Source organism: Pelobates fuscus, chromosome 5 (assembly GCF_036172605.1).
Source record: "Pelobates fuscus isolate aPelFus1 chromosome 5, aPelFus1.pri, whole genome shotgun sequence".
Taxonomy (NCBI): Eukaryota; Metazoa; Chordata; class Amphibia; order Anura; family Pelobatidae; genus Pelobates; species Pelobates fuscus.
The window spans coordinates 224126530-224144543 of record NC_086321.1 but is presented as its reverse complement, the minus strand read 5'-3'; the positions used below and the strand labels follow the sequence as shown (position 1 = coordinate 224144543).

Genomic DNA, 18014 nt, shown 5'->3' with positions numbered 1-18014 from the left:
GGCTATCTTGAGCCGTATGCAAAACAATATCTAAGTATAAATATAAAGGTTAAAGTTCTCATTTGCATTGTATGCTTAGGATGTTTGTGGGAAAACAGGTTTAGCGACTTGTCAGGTTTATGAAACTGCGCTCAACATGTTCTTTCTACTGGCTTTAAAATAACAAAGTAATATCGACAGGGTTGTTATTCACTAATGTGTGAATTCTTTGGATTTAAAATGAATTTGCCAAACTAAAAACATAACTGAATTGGAGATTTGGAGATTTTCGTTAATTTGTCTGTTTTGGCATATAAACGGAGAATCAATCAGAATGTACTTTAAGTTACTCATAACTTACACTTGTGAAAAATCCATGTTTAACAATTTTTAGCCAATGTAAATGCTACAGATGGATTTTTTTTGATGTATGAAATCTATATTGTATTGCTTGTATTTTACTGCAAATTTGTATATTCATGGTGTACTTATATCTCTTGTCTACTCTGCCTTCTACTATAAATGTGTCAGCACTGCCTATTATTGCTTTTGTTAAAGGGACAGTATAGGGTCAGGAACACAAACATGTATTCCTGACCGTATAGAGTTTTAAAACTACCATCCAGCCCCCTGGGCCCCCCTTGCTTCCCTAAATATAGTAGAATTTTAATTTAATGAGAAATGGCCGCGAGGTCAGAGTCTTGGGGTCTCATAAAAAACAGAGTGAAAAGCGGGGGTAACCCACAGAGAATTGAGAGTAAATAGAGAGAGAAAAAGTCTGTTCCCATTACCTATATTAGGTTCACATAAACAGTTTAAAAACTGAACTATACTTTTATTATTGGGTAAGAGACACCAATCTGGAAAAAGATTGCCCCTGATGAGCCTTTGAGTTAGGCGAAACTCGCGTCGGGGCGCGACGATTCAACATTCCTTATCACTATACTCACCACACTCTGCCTGTTGTGTCCTTCGACACCTCTCCCCCTTATACTTACCTGCATTTTGGTTACAGTCTACCCACAGCGGGGAGTTAGGTGATGATTATTTAGGGACACACACCGACCATAGTAGCAGTAGTAATCAGCGAGTGAATCTGTAGGAAAATCTTTTCCACGTATTACGGCGGTAGTCTGCCACTCCTCTAGCATTGTATACCTCTCCATTCACATTTCCTATACCAGGTACCCTCGAAGGTACCCTTTCCTACTATCTCTATCTAGTAGACTTTAGACTTTTTACACTCCGTTCACCAGCTATTTTACGGTATTATGCGGTATGGGAATTCCTAGCAGTTACATCTGTTATCTAGGTATAAATCTAGTATGGTGATCTAGTATGGACTTAGCTATCTGTATGCCTTGGTGTACACACAATCCATTGCATACAACCTATCACTACACGGTCACTCGCTGTGATAGGAATGAATCCTGATTTATTTCTCCTGTAGCAGTATCCCCCTCTAGTTGAATTATGTCAATACTTTGCACTGTATCTTATTTTTTGATACACAGATACGAGTACACTTTATGACACTATCCAAATTTGACTACTTGGGACACGCTACATTGTATATCACTGTTGATACACAGGAATCTAACGAAACTATCTAAAGACATTGTGCAGCTCCACCAATAGGGTTTTCATCGTTAACTTATCTTTGCTAACCGGTGGGAGCCGTCTCAGCACACTTTTTAGTTTTTTCTCTTGCAATTTGCGAGGTTTACCAATTATCTATTCTTTTCCTCTGTATCTTTACACTTCCTTTATTATTATTTTTTTTTTCTCTTCATGCACTCTACCTTAGCTGCCGCTATTGACTTACTGTCTAGTTAGACAGCTACGGCCGAGTTTCTTTTTCCAGATTGGTGTCTCTTACCCAATAATTAAAGTATAGTTCAGTTTTTAAACTGTTTATGTGAACCTAATGTAGGTAATGGGAACAGACTTTTTCTCTCTCTATTTACTCATAGTAGAATTTTACTTCTATTTAAGTCTGCAGCTGCTGGCTCTGCCACTGATCTGCCTGCTTGGCTGACATAATCAGAAGTGATTCTCTGAGCCAGTTACAATGCTTCCCCATAGGATTGTCTGAGACTGTCAATGAGGCAGATCAGGGGCAGAGCCAGCATAAGATAAACACAGCCCTGGCCAATCAGCATTTCCTCATAATGATGAATTGAATCAATGCATCTCTATGATGAAAGTTCAGTGTCTCCATGCAGAGGGTGGAGACACTGAATGGCACAGTGTGCAGCACTGCCCAAAGAAGCATCTCTAGTATCCATCTGATGAGTGGCCAGTGGAGTTATCCCTAGGCTGTAAATTAAACACTATATTTTCTCTGAAAAGACAGTGTTTACTGCAAAAAGCCTGAAAGGAATGACTATGTACACCAGAACAAATACAATACGCTGTAGTTGGTCTAGTGACTATAGTGTCCCTTTTAAAGTGCTGTGATGAAACAAGTATCTCCAATATAAATGCTTACCTGCAACAATAGTTGAAATAATGGCATTCCAAATAACTGAAAGTAAACCTGGCTAAGCAGTGTGAAATATGCAATTAAATTAAGAAAGAACATGTTATAACAGAGGGCCCCAGCTAAAACAGGAGACAGTAAACACAAGCAGTTAAAAATGTTAAATATATATAATCCTTTATTCTAGTATTTGCTCAATCTGTATGAGCAGACTGATAATAAATATGTCACTAAACAATAACAAAATACTAGAGAACCTTGAGTCAAGCAGATTGTATGCCAAGCCTTATTATAAATAATAAAAATGCTTTCTATTGTTTTGAAAATGCCCTTGGCACTAGTAACTGAAGCTGTCTCATGCGACTGTTGTGCTGGTGACCTCATGTCCAGCTGCGTGTATTGTGAAGATAACATCCTAGCTAATGTTCACGCAAATACAGCTATTTCGTTGTAATTTACAGTGGAAGATGAAAAGACCAAAACGACTCAAAATGCCAGTAAGCATCGGCTACATATTCAAAAAGAGTTTTAAATCTGACAAACACAGCAGGCAGTATTTTGTACCACACTAATAAGCTTTGTGACAATATGTAAATAAGTCTACAACAAGGTTGTGAAGAAACGCAGTGTCAATCTCCCATCTCAAATGAAGTGTCCCTATAGCTTAAATGGACAATCCAGGGACCAAAGCAACATCAGCTAAAATAAGTGGTTATGGTGCCAGGATTATTTTTGAAAATATTTTAATGGTAAGGAGCCTTTTGTGTATTTATATATTTTTTTGGAAAGTAATTCTAATATCGTATTTGAGCCCCTAATCAATAACTTGGCACAATTGCAGTATTAATGATTCATGTTTGTAAGTGTGATTCTGACTTATGTCTTTAAAATGTAAAAGTTGGCAGTTCCACTGCGCGTGACAAATCCTGGGCTCCAAGGCGACATAAAATGGCAATTGTCTCCGTGTTGGGGCAGTTTAAAAGCTTTCCCTTGACTGGCTCTCCTTGTGTAAACATTTGCAGATATAATTATTCTTCATCTCCTCCCCTGCTGATTGCATGTTGTGCAGACAGTGCGAAGGGAGATAAGAGATGGGAGGTCTGCAGCTGTTCCTTAGTAAAATAAAGTGCATGATACACTTGCTGAGACAGAAGTCCCCCGTTCCTTTACTCATGCAGGGCTTATTCACTGACTATGCAGGGAGGAGGTGATGTAATAAGTTGTCTCTGCTCCAGCATCACACAAACACTGCCTATTCCCCCTCTAACTGAAGACCCAGATATTACCATATCCTCACCTGTGACAAAGGTGAGCAGAAGTATATAGAGAATAACTACATTGACAGTGTTCATCTTTCTATGTAAGACTGTGTGTTACTGTATGTATATGGTTACTTACATGTGTGTGACAGAGAGTGGGACGATTTTTCCATTGCCTAACTTTTGGCCCTAATCCATAACTTCTATGAACATATGTTATTCACAGCAATTTTGAATAATGTGCACCAGAGTCTATCCCCAAATCATTCCAAATCATCTGCTGGAAGATTGCGCTATGCATAGGAATGCTTAAAAATTCCATCTCGCAGTTTCAGTTTCAATTGACACTGTGTTTAAGTTATTAAAAAATAAGTAAATTCTTGTTACTTTGTTTTATCCTTGGAGATATTCCTAAATTTACTTTTGTTCCACAGATTGATAAATGTATGTATGAGGTTGAAGGGCTGACATAAATTCATCAGTGTTTTGTTATTTTAATAACAGGCAATCAAAGTAAATATATGCACGGTATTATTTAGCCTCTGTATACACTGATCAGTCACAACATTAAAACCACTGACAGGTGAGGCAAATAACATTGATTATCTTGTTACAATGGCACCTGTAAAGGGGTGGGATAAATCAGGCAGCAAGTGAACAGTCGGTTCTTTAATTTCATGCGTTGGATGTAGGGCGTGGGAAAAGATCTGAGTGACTTTGACAAGAGCCAAATAGTGATGGCTAGACGACTAGGTCAGAGCATCTCCAAACCAGCAAGTCTTGTGGTGTGTTCCCAGTCTGCAGTGGTTAGTTAGTATCCACCAAATTTGGTGCAAGGAAGGACAACCGGCAAACTAGCGTCAGGGTCATGGGTACACAAGGCTTATTAATGCACATTGGAATCAAAGGCTAGCCTGTCTGGTCCAATCACACAGAAGAGCTACTGTAGCTTAAATTGATGAAAAAAAAATAATGCCCGTCATGATGGAAAGGTGTCAGAACAGACAGTGCATCATAGTTTGCTGCGTATAGGGCTGCTCATCATGGCCCATGTCCACCATCGGGACGTGAGCATCAGAACTGGACCTTGGAGCAATCACATTTTCTTTTAGATCAGGTGAATGTCCAGGTGCGTGTTAGTTGTTTACCTAGAGAAGATACAGAAGAGATGGAAGCAGGATGCACTATGGAAAGAAGTCAGGTCGACAGAGGCAGTGTTATGTTCTAGGCAATGCTCTGCTTGGAAATCCTGGGTCATGGCATTCATGTGTACCACCTGCCTAGTTATTGTTGCAGACCACGTACACCCGATTATGGGAATGGTGTTCCATAATGGCTTTGGCCTCTTTCAGCAAGGTAATGCACCCTGCCACACTGCAAAAATTGTTCACTTTGCAACTTGCAGGTATTAAAGGATCAGCTGCTAATGTCCTGGTACCAGATACCACAGGACACTTGGAGTCCATGTTTCGACTCATCAAAGCTGTTAAGGGGACCGACATGATATTAGGCATCAATGTTTGTACTAGAGATTGCCCCTGCAATTGACTTCACTTGGAACAGCAGTTGATACATTGTGAGCAGCGGGACTCAGGGCAAGGCATTGTAATTTGTGTGCAGATTTGGGCCTTCCCACTGTAAATGCATATATATTTTCTACTAGATTTCCTTAGTATTTCTATTGAAAGAAGACCATTCATCAAGGCATAATGACAGAATCAACATTATGAACTTGTATTTTTTTCTGCAGCAGTGGCTTTATCCTATTTGACCAAGAGAACAGTAGGCCACTTGTCACTGGTACCTCCTGTATGAAAATAAGAGAGAAATATTCATGTACTGTTTAGATTTGAATATATATTTGAATAGCAAATAAGTTGTTTACAGAATGCCTTGGTAAATGATGTGTTTTCTTTCTAATAACCTCCTTGAAAAGGCAAATTGGAGTATTGTGATTAGAAACGAGTGTAAGCTGAGCTCTTACGAACAACATTGCATTTATTTGTAAGAACACACATACAAAGCGCATTTAGAAAACACATATATATGCATAGTGTAAACAAAATAACAGGCCATACCGAGGAAACTCACAACATAATTTAATAGCGTACATGGTTATAAAATGAAAAATGTATGAAAAAATATAATTAGAAAAAAAATATAGAAAAAAACAAACCTACCCAATTTAGTTTGTGTAGGAGAGTCTATCACTGTCTCTGGTTTTTGGGTGCCATGAGTATAGAGATCTACTAATTATTTCAAATGTTCCCATAATACTTAGATTAGATTTGGTGAAAAAAAATCATCTACTAAATTGTTTTATGCCAAGCTATCATTTGTGAATTTAACCCCTTAAGGACACATGACGTGTGTGACATGTCATAATTCCCTTTTATTCCAGAAGTTTGGTCCTTAAGGGGTTAAATACCAGTTTTGCAACAAAGATCCAAGAAAACATAAACATGTCATGAGGTCATGTTGGTAGGACAGTATGTGCAGCGTTTCAGCTGTATATACAAAAAAATGTGTACACACAAAATAGGGAACTGGCTGAAAAAAAGAACAACAACACATACCGTAGTTTAATATTGCATATGACAATAAATTGCGCTTGTAATAATTGCACTCAGTAGAGAGTAGACGATAGCTCGTTTTGTGGGTGCCTCCCCCAGTGTAATTTGGGGGTCTATTCTCCTTCTTATCTTCTTGTAGGTCGACCAGTGTAGGCAGTGTAGGAGTAGAATCAGGGATCCAGATTGTTGTCGTAAATATACTTTAATTTTAGCCAAATTGTAACAAATATTATAAAATAATATAAACTATATAATGTAAAAGGTGCCTAAGTCCTACGTGTTTTGTTCTATCCATTGAGAATTTCCTCAGGGACCACATCATAAAAACACAGTAAACCAAATGAATGCCACAAATAATCTTAAGATTGTTTATACAAAGTTATTTGCACTTTTGTGCCTGGTGCTAGTTGCATCCCTGGCATATGTGACTTAGACAGCCCGGAACTTTGTTCCTGACTGACTAATATTAGTTCTGTGCAAAACTTACATATCTGCCATCAGCACTCTGGCTACAGACAGGGTCAGCCTCTCCCTTGCAGTCAGTCCTTCCTAGCACACCCAAACTTCCTCCATTTTGCAAACTTTTTTTTACATTTATTTACTAAATGTGCTCAGAGCTTGTGAGAAAGGTCCAATCAAATGCTCCTCTTTAAAAAACATTTGATTGGCCCGCGCAAGGAAGTCTGTGACATTGGGCGAGGCATGGAAAGGAGCACTGGTAGCCACTCCTGGTGCTCAACTGCAGGAAACTGTACATTTGCTGCATTGAGGGGACCTAATTAGTAATGTTTAATAGGGCATTCTAAATTGAAATAGAATTTTTTTTTAAAAGGATCGGAGTAATCCATTAAAGTTTTCTTCTGCTTTAATAATTATTCCTTGAAATTATTTATTTATTTACGGTACGTTCGAAAAACATGATGTAAAATAAACTTGAATTTTCAAGCTAATGCTCTTGATAGAATATATTTGAATTTTTTTTTTAAAATGTGTTAATATATTTATAAAGACGAGTGCGTAAGTTGTTAATAATTCATAGGAAAAAAAACTCATGTTCTTTGGTTAACTGTGCTTTCCAACATCTAAAATGTTATTTAATATGTTAGACTACTTATTTTAGCTGAAATCCTAAATGTTTATACCATTTATTTTTCTGCATGTAGATACCTTGCTTTAACAAGTACTATTGCTAAGTCATAATACATATTATACCAGTATCTAGGATGATCACTAACATTTTACTATTTTAATAATGAAAAACATATATATGTTACAGAACTCTTATCTATTGAGCTAGCCCTTTAATTAATGGAAAATATATTTTTATTTTTATATTTTTTTTTATGGCTGGTTATTATAAACGTCTTTCATGAGGTACTCATATCCTCTCTGTAATAATCTAACTCAGAGGTTTTCAACCAGTGTGTCATGGCACTGTGAAGTGCAGTATAGGAACATGCTAAGCATCAAAATCATTTCATCTTAATTATATGACTTTGGGGCAGAGATGTCCCTTTAGCTTCCAACAAAATTATTCACTCTGTTTGACAGAAATGCTTACAGAGAAGCATTAGATTGATAGCCTGCAAGAGCAGCGTTCCCTCATTACTTTTTTTTAAGAAGCATCTTATTGGACAGAACTCATCAGGATTGGTAGCTTTACAGTAGGAGCAGCTGTCCTGAATCTGGAATAAAGGTAAGTTTAATTGCATTTTGAATGGCTTTTTTTCTTTTTTAAGTGGACACAGTATTTTAAACCACAAAATGAATGCACATAATAATAATAATAATAATAAAAAAAATATATATATATATATATACGGTATATATATATTTTTTTTTATTAGTGTTTGTTTAGGTTTTAAGCCATACCAAAGTGGCTAAAAGTATACAAATAGCTGGGTGTGGCATGAATGGTGGCGCAACTGAGGAACTGTATTCACCAATGAGCTAAATCGCACCCATACTGACTTGAAAGGCTACATTCTACACTTAGATGACAATCTACAAAAACAAAAATTCCCAGTCTAAGGCCTCAATTTAATAGGCTTTACAAATGATTCAATATTGTTATAAAACCTTTCCGTATGTTTTATCTACACAAATTGCTATCTAGTTTAAAGGGTTACTCCAACCCTTTTGAGGGAGGGGAGGAATATTGGGCACTATAAAGTAGGAAGAATCTGCAAAAGTAAAGTTTTACTTCCATGGAATCCATCTGCGGAAGTAAGACATAGCTCCATTCTGGGTAATAGGTGGCCCTAAGCACTTTTATCATTTATTACTCACTCTGGATTTTTTTATTTTGTATTATACTTTATATTATACTTTGCTTGCTGGCAGCCAATGACAACTTATTTATGACTGGAGGTCAGACATCACCAGATCTTCCCATTGGTTGATAACTTTACATTGAACTGTGATATTATTTTAAAATGCAGTTAATCATTTGTGACCAGTCAACAAATCTACATCCAAACTGAAGTTTCCAACTGAAATTTCAGTTCTCATGTGGTTATTTAAATAATTTAGATTCAGATATACCAGCATAGTTTATTAGGTCCAGTGTTTCGAATCATATTTATCAATTAAAATCCAGCCATTGTGATGAAGATTTAAATTTGTATTTGACAAAACTCATTTTTTTTATAAAAAGTACAGTATCAAAATTTGTTGTCTCCGCGCTAGAGAGTGATTTTATTGCCATGTGCATTAATAAACGTGAGAGCTGTTTAATTATCAAAATGTAGAAACTTTTGGGGCCTGTACCCTCCCGACGCCTTCACCTTAGACCCAAGGAGACACCTTCTGGGCTTGATTCACTGCGGTGGGACAACCCGCTACCTGGGCACGAGGGGGGAACTACCTACCACTAGACATAGCTAAGACACTGTGATCCTACTACACACAACTATACTCCCTCCCACGCCAGACCCCAGCACAGGGGAGTGCCCCGTGAGATGCGACCCTGGCAGCATACCTAGAATGCCATATCCACAAACGCCTCACCAGAGAGGCAACACAAGAACACGAGGAGCCCCTCACTATATAGGAACTAGCATGGGCCCTCAAGACAAGTAAATTAGGCAAAAGCCCTGGCCCCGACTGGCTCCCCACATGATACTACAAACAATTTGCAGATCTGCTCCTCCCCCATCTCTTCAAAGCCTATAATTCCATTAGGGATAACCATGGGTTTCCCACAGAAGCCCTTGCCGCCAACATAACTCTGATCCCCAAAGAGGGCATGGACACTGAGCAATGTGCAAATTACAGGCCAATATCCCTACTAGATTGTGATCTCAAACTATTTACCTGAGTCACAATCCACAAAATTATACAGAAATTTTCAGACACCCTACCACCCCTGCAACCAGCAGTACTTCTCTTACACCACACCAAACTCTGTACGTCAATCTATAAGATCTGGGAGGATTGATGGGAGAGCCGGGACCAAAATGACACGGACACATGGCCTGTTACATTTAAGGCACCCATCGGTGCGATGCGATAGGATATACACACTTTCGTTTGTTCCTGAACCTGGTTTCACACCAGCCTGTATTAGCCTGATGGAATCTGCGCATCCCAGCATACTTTGTTATTTTCTGCATGGGTACCTGCGTGTACTGACTCTCTCTTTTTGCTATTACCTTAAACAGTGCCTGGAGCACGGACTCAATGCATCTTCACCGTCTCAGTACCTGCATGTACCTATGTTGAGTCCATAAAGGACACATAAAAGCAACTTATTACAAAAAACCTTAATAAAATGTGATTTCAAAAAAAAAAATTTAGGAAGCTTTGAGACTCTAAATGATAATTATCAGAGCTGCCAGTCTAACGGTTTGCATTGTTGCCTATCAATCCAATTATATTTTGCAACCCTAGCTCTATACAGATCTAGATAATAACAAGTGTATGATTCTCCCCAGTCCTTAAATAAAGCCTTGAGATAAAACTCATCCATACAATTTAGCTAATTGAATCTGTGTATAGAGTAATATTGATTATCTCTGCTTATAATAGGTTCTAGAAAGCTTCAAAATCATGGATTACAGCCTGCTTTTAGGAGTCCACGTGCTCGACCACGCAGCCAAAGACAAAGAAGGTGAAACTTCTCATTACAATATTGACAATAAGCGTCCGTCGGTGCAAAAAGTTCTGTATTCCACTGCTCTCGAATCTATACAAGGCCCAGGGAAAAAAGTAGACACACTCATAAAGGAGAGCACGTAAGTATTATTATAACAAATATAACTTAATCCTTAGTAAGTGGGCTGCTCTCTAAACAAAAGATGCTAGCAGCTCTAACCTATTTGCTAGCAGTGTTCTATTATAAATCTTATAGACAGTCTATTTCTGAGTCAATATGAAATAGAAGAGCTAATCTAAACCATATTTAATCAGTCTTCTTGTTAATTAATTGTCTTACAAATTCCTACTTAATTACATTAACTAAGTCTCTTAATGTGTATGTAACACACTGGGCAGTGAGCAAAAATCAGAAATCATCAGGAACGTTCGATTGGTTTTGCTCACTTTTTAAAAAAGTCCCCAGAACTCCTCTCTATATATTCCCTATTGTGCCCCTAAAACCTAGTGTGAAACACTAAGGTTGATTTTTCCCTCTTTGTTTCCAATAGAATGGGAGGCATTCCTGCAAAAAACCACAAGGGGGAAAGACTATTGCTTTTCATGGGTATTATTGACATACTGCAGTCGTACAGGTGAGATAAAGTTATAAACACACAAACACACAAACACACACACATATATTTATACGTGTGTGTTTAAAGACCTTAGTAACACTTTTATCATTTATTATCAGGTTCATAAAAAAATTGGAACATTCGTGGAAAGCTCTGGTCTATGATGGGGTGAGTAACAAAGATTTTTTTTAAACTATACAGCCTACATACCACATATCCATGGCATATTCCTAAACTCTCTGTCTGTCCATACTGAAGATAATTGTATTATTTAGGAATGTGCTGGAATATTTTGTTTAACTCTCTAACAATACATGGTAAAGGCCAGCCCTAGCCCTGTGCATGTTTGACTTATGGTGACTAGGTGACCATAAAATCAGATTTGAATTTGCTACAATTTGGAGATTTGTGAATAAAGCCCATATACAGTAATTCAGCTGGAATGATTGGCTTACAAAGCTTTCTGTGTAAAGAACACGAGAACACGGACTAATTAAGAGAATCAGCACCAACCCTACCCATTGAGGACCTGTATAAACATAACATGAGACGAGAGTCTGTGCACAGTGTGCAGTGCTGTCTGTACTCGATTTTATATAAGGGGAGAATACAAGTCTTTATTTTCAGTGAGCCCTATGTTTGAAAAACTACTCAAGAAAGAAGTACACATTCCCTCATCCGCTGAATATCTGTTAATGTGTTGTTGTGGAAATAGTCACGTAGGTATGGAAAACTAGGATCAATGTGACTTGCAAGCAATTTGTTTGACAAATTGTGATGTTTCTAAATAACCACTATAATGTATTTGTTGTAAAGTTGCATGTTGCTTCCACTGTTATTCAAGCAATCAAATGAATACTGCAGGCCACATTTTACGACCACACTATAGAGGGTTTATTCAAGCACGGAATTGTGAATTGAAAACCAGCTGCATCCAAAATGGCTGGCATTGATTGGCTGAGAGCACTTAGCTAACCCACTCCCAACACTCTCAGCTAATTATTGTCACCAAGGCTGGATAATGTTGATAATGCAGAAGTGTAAATTCCACATAATCACAGCTGGAAAGGATCTGTGCTGGGGTGAGCTCCTGTAGGAGGTCCGAAACAATTTAAGGAAAAAAAAGACAATTATCGACAGCATAACCACTACACTGAGCTTAGTGAGCATGTTGCTCAGAATGTAGTCAATATCAGTCTTGTACAGAAACCACAGATAATCTGCAGGTCCACCCAGACACAAACTGTCTGCAGTCCCACCCAGATCATGAGAGTTTGAGTTCAGCAGGAGCATAATAAATTAAGGACACCCCACTTGACTTTTCCCGCATTGCATTCATTGTTGGAATATTACTGTCAAAACATTATTAAAGGAACACTATACAAACATGTATTACTGACCCTATATTGTTTAATCCACCATTTAGGTGGCTTGCCACGCCATTAGCCTCCTTAAAAGTTAATCAAACTCACCTTATTTCCAGCGGCGTGACATCATCAGAATTGCCACGTTTTTAGCCAATCCAATGCTTTCCCATGGGGAAAGCATTGGATTGGCTAAAATCGGCAAGGGGCAGGGCCAAACACAGTTTTGGCCAATCAGCACCTCCTCATAGAGGAGGCTGTGTTTGCATGAAAATGCCTGAAGGCAATGATTATACTCACCAGAACAACTACATTAAGCTGTAGATGTTCTGGTGACTATAGTGTCCCTTTAAACATTTGTTCTTACCATACCTGTCATAAAGCAACAGTTGGCTGACCATAATAAGTTTTGTCCTGTTGTAATTATTTAGGTATTTAACCAGTAAAAACATCAGATCTTTCACGCATATCATTATGATCCTGAAGCAGTGTATTTGTGTTTGTGTGTGTCAGTGGTTGTGTTTGTGTATCCAAAATGTAGAAGCAGACTTGTCCTGAACACTGTTGCATTCTTTTTCTCTTAGTTATAACAGGGCACTGACTGTCACAGAGCTAAATATGACATGTGTTTCCTTGTTGTTGTTTTTTTTCTGTAGGTCAGTACAGTAGATTTATTTTATAAGACTCCCCCAGGGGAGCTGAGGGAAAATCTTGTATAACAGGATTTAGTTTCACAAGAATTTCATTGGGGAAAATTGCTCTCATGGGCTTACTGGAGGAATTTGTATTAGTCGGATTTTCTGTTTTATAACATGAATGTTTGTTTATCTTCTTTCCAGGACACAGTGTCAGTACACAGGCCAAGTTTTTATGCTGACCGATTTTTGAAGTTTATGAACGCAAGAGTCTTTAAAAAAGTCCAAGGTACTAATTAAAATGATGTAATTGCTGCATGTTGAGGCTCATCAACTAAATAAAGCATTAACCATTACTTTGATCATTTAAGATGCTGAACTATTTCTCCTATTGTTTTTGGAAATTAAGCCAAATTAAGCGTGCATAAGCGGTGCGTGAGTGTGCACGAGCTGGCTCACATGCACACACGTGCACGTGTGGACCAGGAACTGCAGCTTTTGTAATCTATTTTAGACAATACTCCCAATGAATACATACATAAAAACGTGCATTGGGGGTATAGCTACTAAACTGTGTTTTTTTATGGGGGGGTGGGTTGGAAGAGTGGAATGGTCCTTTGTCTATTCTAAAATAGGAAGAGAAAAAAGAAAATGAATGCAAAAAAGGCAAGTTTAAAGTGACAGAGCCACTTAAAATGGACACTATATGCACCCAGACTACCTCATCTCAATAAAGTGGTTTGTGTACATCCTCGCGATCTTAACACTTTGCTCCCACATTGTAAAACATTGCCGTTTTCAAAGATGCTGCAATGTTTTTCTTTCGGGGCTAAACACACCTCTATTGGATGTTACACTGACAGATTTTAGATGGTGCTTCTGGGGTGAGAATCAAGCCAGGCTGAGTTCTCAACCTTTGACGTTTTCACACATTGCATGAGAACATTGAATGTCCTCTGATGCTTCTTATAGAAAAGTATTAGATCCAATATTTCTCTATGGAAAGCATTTGATTGGAGGAGCACAGAGTTTGACATAATATATCTCTATGAAAAGTATTGGATTGAACAAGAAGTCAGAAGTCATCAGCATTCTTGCTGACACAAAAGGAGGCGGAGCGCACGGCTGTAAGGACTGAGTCTCAGCACAGGGGGAAAAGTAAATATTTAGGTTAAAAAAATGTAATAATAGGGGAGCAGAGGTCAGTTGTGCAGGGCGACCATTTACATAATAGATAAAAAAAAATTTATTATTGTACTGTACAGTTCTCTTTGAGGACAAGCTGTCGGCTAATGTCCATCAAATGACTCTGGTCTTTTATAAGTTCTGGCTTCCTTGGGTAACTTCACTTTACTCCGTCTGGGTTTAGAAATACTGTATATGAATGATGTATATGTAGAAGTCAAGTCTTATAATTGGCTTATTATTATGTTTTCTTTACCCTGTCCTGTGTTGGTTTTGAAATGTAGGTCACAAAACAGTTTTTAGGACATTTTACCTTGTCTTCCTGTGCTTGTTTTTATATAAGCTTTATTGTCTTTGACTTAGTTATAAATAAAGAATTTCAAAAATGATTGAATATGAGAATATATACTCAGCATGTGTGTTTCATTATACAGCTTTAAAGTCTTCGCCTTCCAAAAGACGTTGCAACTCAATCCCTGCTCTCAAGGCTTCTTCCCAAGAGATATTGTCTGCCAACAATCAAGAAGAGAAGAACAAGAGACTTACCGAAGGCCAAAGTTTTACTAGCCTTGACGAGGAAGGTATTCAAAGTGAGCAGTACTTAAAGTAGTCTGTACAGTAATCAGGGCTATTGTAAGTATAGAACCAGTTTGGAGATACTGGTAATGTAGCTTAAAGTGGAAGCTTTATAGACAAGAGTTTCTTGGCCTTTTCTTCCCAAGTACTACTACTAAATGAGTTTTAAATACAAAGACTCCTAATAACCCTGTTTGCATTCTGACTCCAAAAATAACTCTTCCCTACCATTTACTACAGAAATTTGGTTTTGAAGTACCCATGTTCCTCTCTGAATGTAGTACACCTCATAGCACAGAATATGTACCCTTCCATTGTATCTTTAGTTGTTAGCTACATATAGCATTTTTGTCCCGTACCAAAGTTCAGAAGCAAAATACCTATTTTTCTTCTTTTTATCTTCAAACTAGCTGCTCCTCAGCTGCTAGTCCATTATTTCCTTCTGAAATCTTGAAAATCTCTGTTTTCGAAGATGGTTGACATCCAGTCTGTGTAAAGTAATGATTATCTGTGAATTCTTTCATTGATGATGATTTATACCAGAACATATGCATAAATTATATTGGTTTCTCAGGCCTGCTAACTGGCCTGATTTTGGCAGGAAGAAAAGTGACACATCATGGAGTAAAGAAAGATAATTTCTCTAGAGTGAGATACATTATTGAAATTAATTTAACACTGAATCAGTGTGTGAAAAGGCTTATCCATTCCACAGCAGGAGAAATCAGAATGCCATTAATTGTTGCGCCTGACTGAAATCCAACAGGGTATAGATTGCACAAAGCCATTTAGCACAGTTTTGCTCCATTAGCACTATATTAAAAATGTTAAACTTAATTAAGAGAAAAAGCTTGTATGCAAATAAATACAAATCCACCAATGTATTACAGCACCATCGTCAAATAAAACATCCCTGTTGGTCGATAGTCGGCTTTCCCTTTAGTATTTTTGTAAGCTATTTGTAAATAAATCATTTGGACATTTTTCAATCAGTATTGAATCATTCAGAAAGCTTATTAAAATGAGGCCTTAATAGGCAGTTGAGTATACTCCACTCCCACTCACCTTAATTGGTGGTAGAGGAAGGCAAGCTGCTCCAATCTGTTTCAGGTGTCTAAAGATGGAGTTTAATGCTCTGCTTCGCTCCCAGAGTTGTAATGCTAAATACATTCTGTTGAGTCTACACAGGACAATAAGGGTACAGCGTGAGTGCCTTTTAGAAAACAGTAGTTTATTTAATAATAAAATATCAGAGATTAGAAGAATGAACATCATGATTCCTGACATTACATTTACACAGACCACTGTCTATATATTATTTAATGTTTGATTACAAGCCTTTAGAATACATCTATTTTAATAATTCATCTGCCATGAATATTAAAATATATTGAACTGTGCACATTTACAAACTTCCCTATTAATCACATAGGGTGCATATTTTTCTATTCTGCAGCATTAAATTCAAGGCATCGACCTGACCTTGTGCCAAGTACCCCATCTTTATTTGAAGCTGCTTCCTTAGCAACAACAATATCCTCCTCCTCGTTATTTGTTGATGATCAGTATCACCACGAAGACACTATTCGGTATTCCAACAGGTAATAACCAGGTTTGAGATCATTTCAATGTTTTATAAAGTGTCTGGTTCTGCCTTTCTCATACGGATATAGGTAATTGTGAAAATGTAAGATCACAGGGTGCATGGTTTAGCCGTTTAGCTGCATGGACGTTCTCTGAGTGAGCTTCGTCAATTCAGCTAGAGAACAGCACTTTGCTTTGGACTTTGGGCCAGGTCCAATATGTCCCAGAGAGTCGAAATAAAGACAGAGAAAGTGGACTAAGCATCCTTTTTCCTAACCAGAGGAGTGGAGCAACACATGCCATCTACTCTGGGCCTTAGTTGCTTGAAAGACTCGGGTATTCCAGTTGCAGAGCTGTAAGCACCAAAATCCATGAAAATACTAAGAACGCTTCCTGAATGGACTCTAATCACTTAACTTGTAATCGGCCGAGTGGTAGTATTTACCTGCACAACTGGGTTTTAAATTGTATGGTTTAACATATGCTACTATTAATAGTAAGTTCCTAGTCATGTTTTTGTTCCACTGATTATAGCTAACTATGTTAAACTAGGAGGCCCTTGTGCCTAGATAATGACTGTCCAACATTAAATAGTTAATAGTTAACTCATTAGGTGACCGAAGAACAAGAAATAGACAATGTTCTCCCAGTTTGATGCTGCATAGTAGAATCCTAGCAAGTTCTTACACTATAGTATAAAAACATAACTCCTACTCTTCCACTAGCTATGGTAAAGTAGGCCTTATAACCTATAGCGTAGCTGTTCTCCTGCTACACCTCCTGTAAAGTACATCTCATGGTGAGGTATGCACACCACTAACCCCCCTCGCTCCCCAGTACTCTAGGTGGAACCCAAACACATTTGCTCGAGAGCTCTGTCTTTTATCCTACATGGACTCACCTGTTTATTTGTTCTCTCCAATATTCCATCCCTGACCTATTTTTACATTTTGTCCCCCCTACATTCTAGGAATATCTTAATTGAAACACACACTGAATGTTACAATGCCCTTATTGCAGATCTTCTAAGATGATGCCCACTTAAACAGACACTACAGGCACCCAGACCACTTCATCTCGTTGAAGTGGTTTGGGTGCAGTGTCCTTGTTCCATTAACCCTGCAATGTAAAACAAGGTGTTAAGACTGCCTCTGTTGGCTGTCTACCATACAGCCACTAGAGGCGCTTCCTGCAGTTTCAAAGAGTTTTATTCTGTGAAATGACTCTGGATGTTCTCATGCTTTGCAGGGTTTTCAGTACTAAAGGGTGCACAGTGCTCGCCGCACATGCGCATTAGCTTCCCCCGATTGGTTGAAATTGGTAGAGGAGGAGCAAGACCTAGCAGCCAGAGGCATCGGCGCTGGAATCATGAGCTTAAAGGGTTTTTAACCATTTATACTGCCCAGGGGACAGCTGCGAGGATGTGGGGGCAGACATAGGGTTCCTATAGTGTTAGAAATACATCTTTGTATTCCTAACACTATCATGTTCCTTTGACTATGTACCCCGTGGGAACTATGGTATTGTATATACTTGGATTCTTTGTTTCTGATCTAGTTGCTTGTCTTATGTTATACAGAGATGACAGGGAATTTCTTATGCAAGAATATACTACATGTGTTTTGCATTGTAAGGATTATTGTCCAGAGGCAATGCGAACCCTAT

At 38.1% G+C, this 18014-nt stretch overlaps 1 protein-coding gene across 2 annotated transcripts in view; it reads left to right on the top strand.

The window, feature by feature from the left end:
- PIP5K1B (phosphatidylinositol-4-phosphate 5-kinase type 1 beta) overlaps positions 1–18014 on the top strand; it is a 160067-nt gene that overhangs the window by 128249 nt on the left and 13804 nt on the right. The window contains exons 8-13 of one of the 2 annotated variants that reach the window (XM_063455066.1): positions 10323–10528; positions 10940–11023; positions 11125–11173; positions 13209–13293; positions 14624–14779; positions 16222–16366. In XM_063455066.1, coding sequence (XP_063311136.1) covers positions 10323–10528; positions 10940–11023; positions 11125–11173; positions 13209–13293; positions 14624–14779; positions 16222–16366 — 725 coding nt within the window. The remainder of the gene's footprint in view (positions 1–10322; positions 10529–10939; positions 11024–11124; positions 11174–13208; positions 13294–14623; positions 14780–16221; positions 16367–18014) is intronic. The other variant, XM_063455067.1, reaches the window with a different exon arrangement.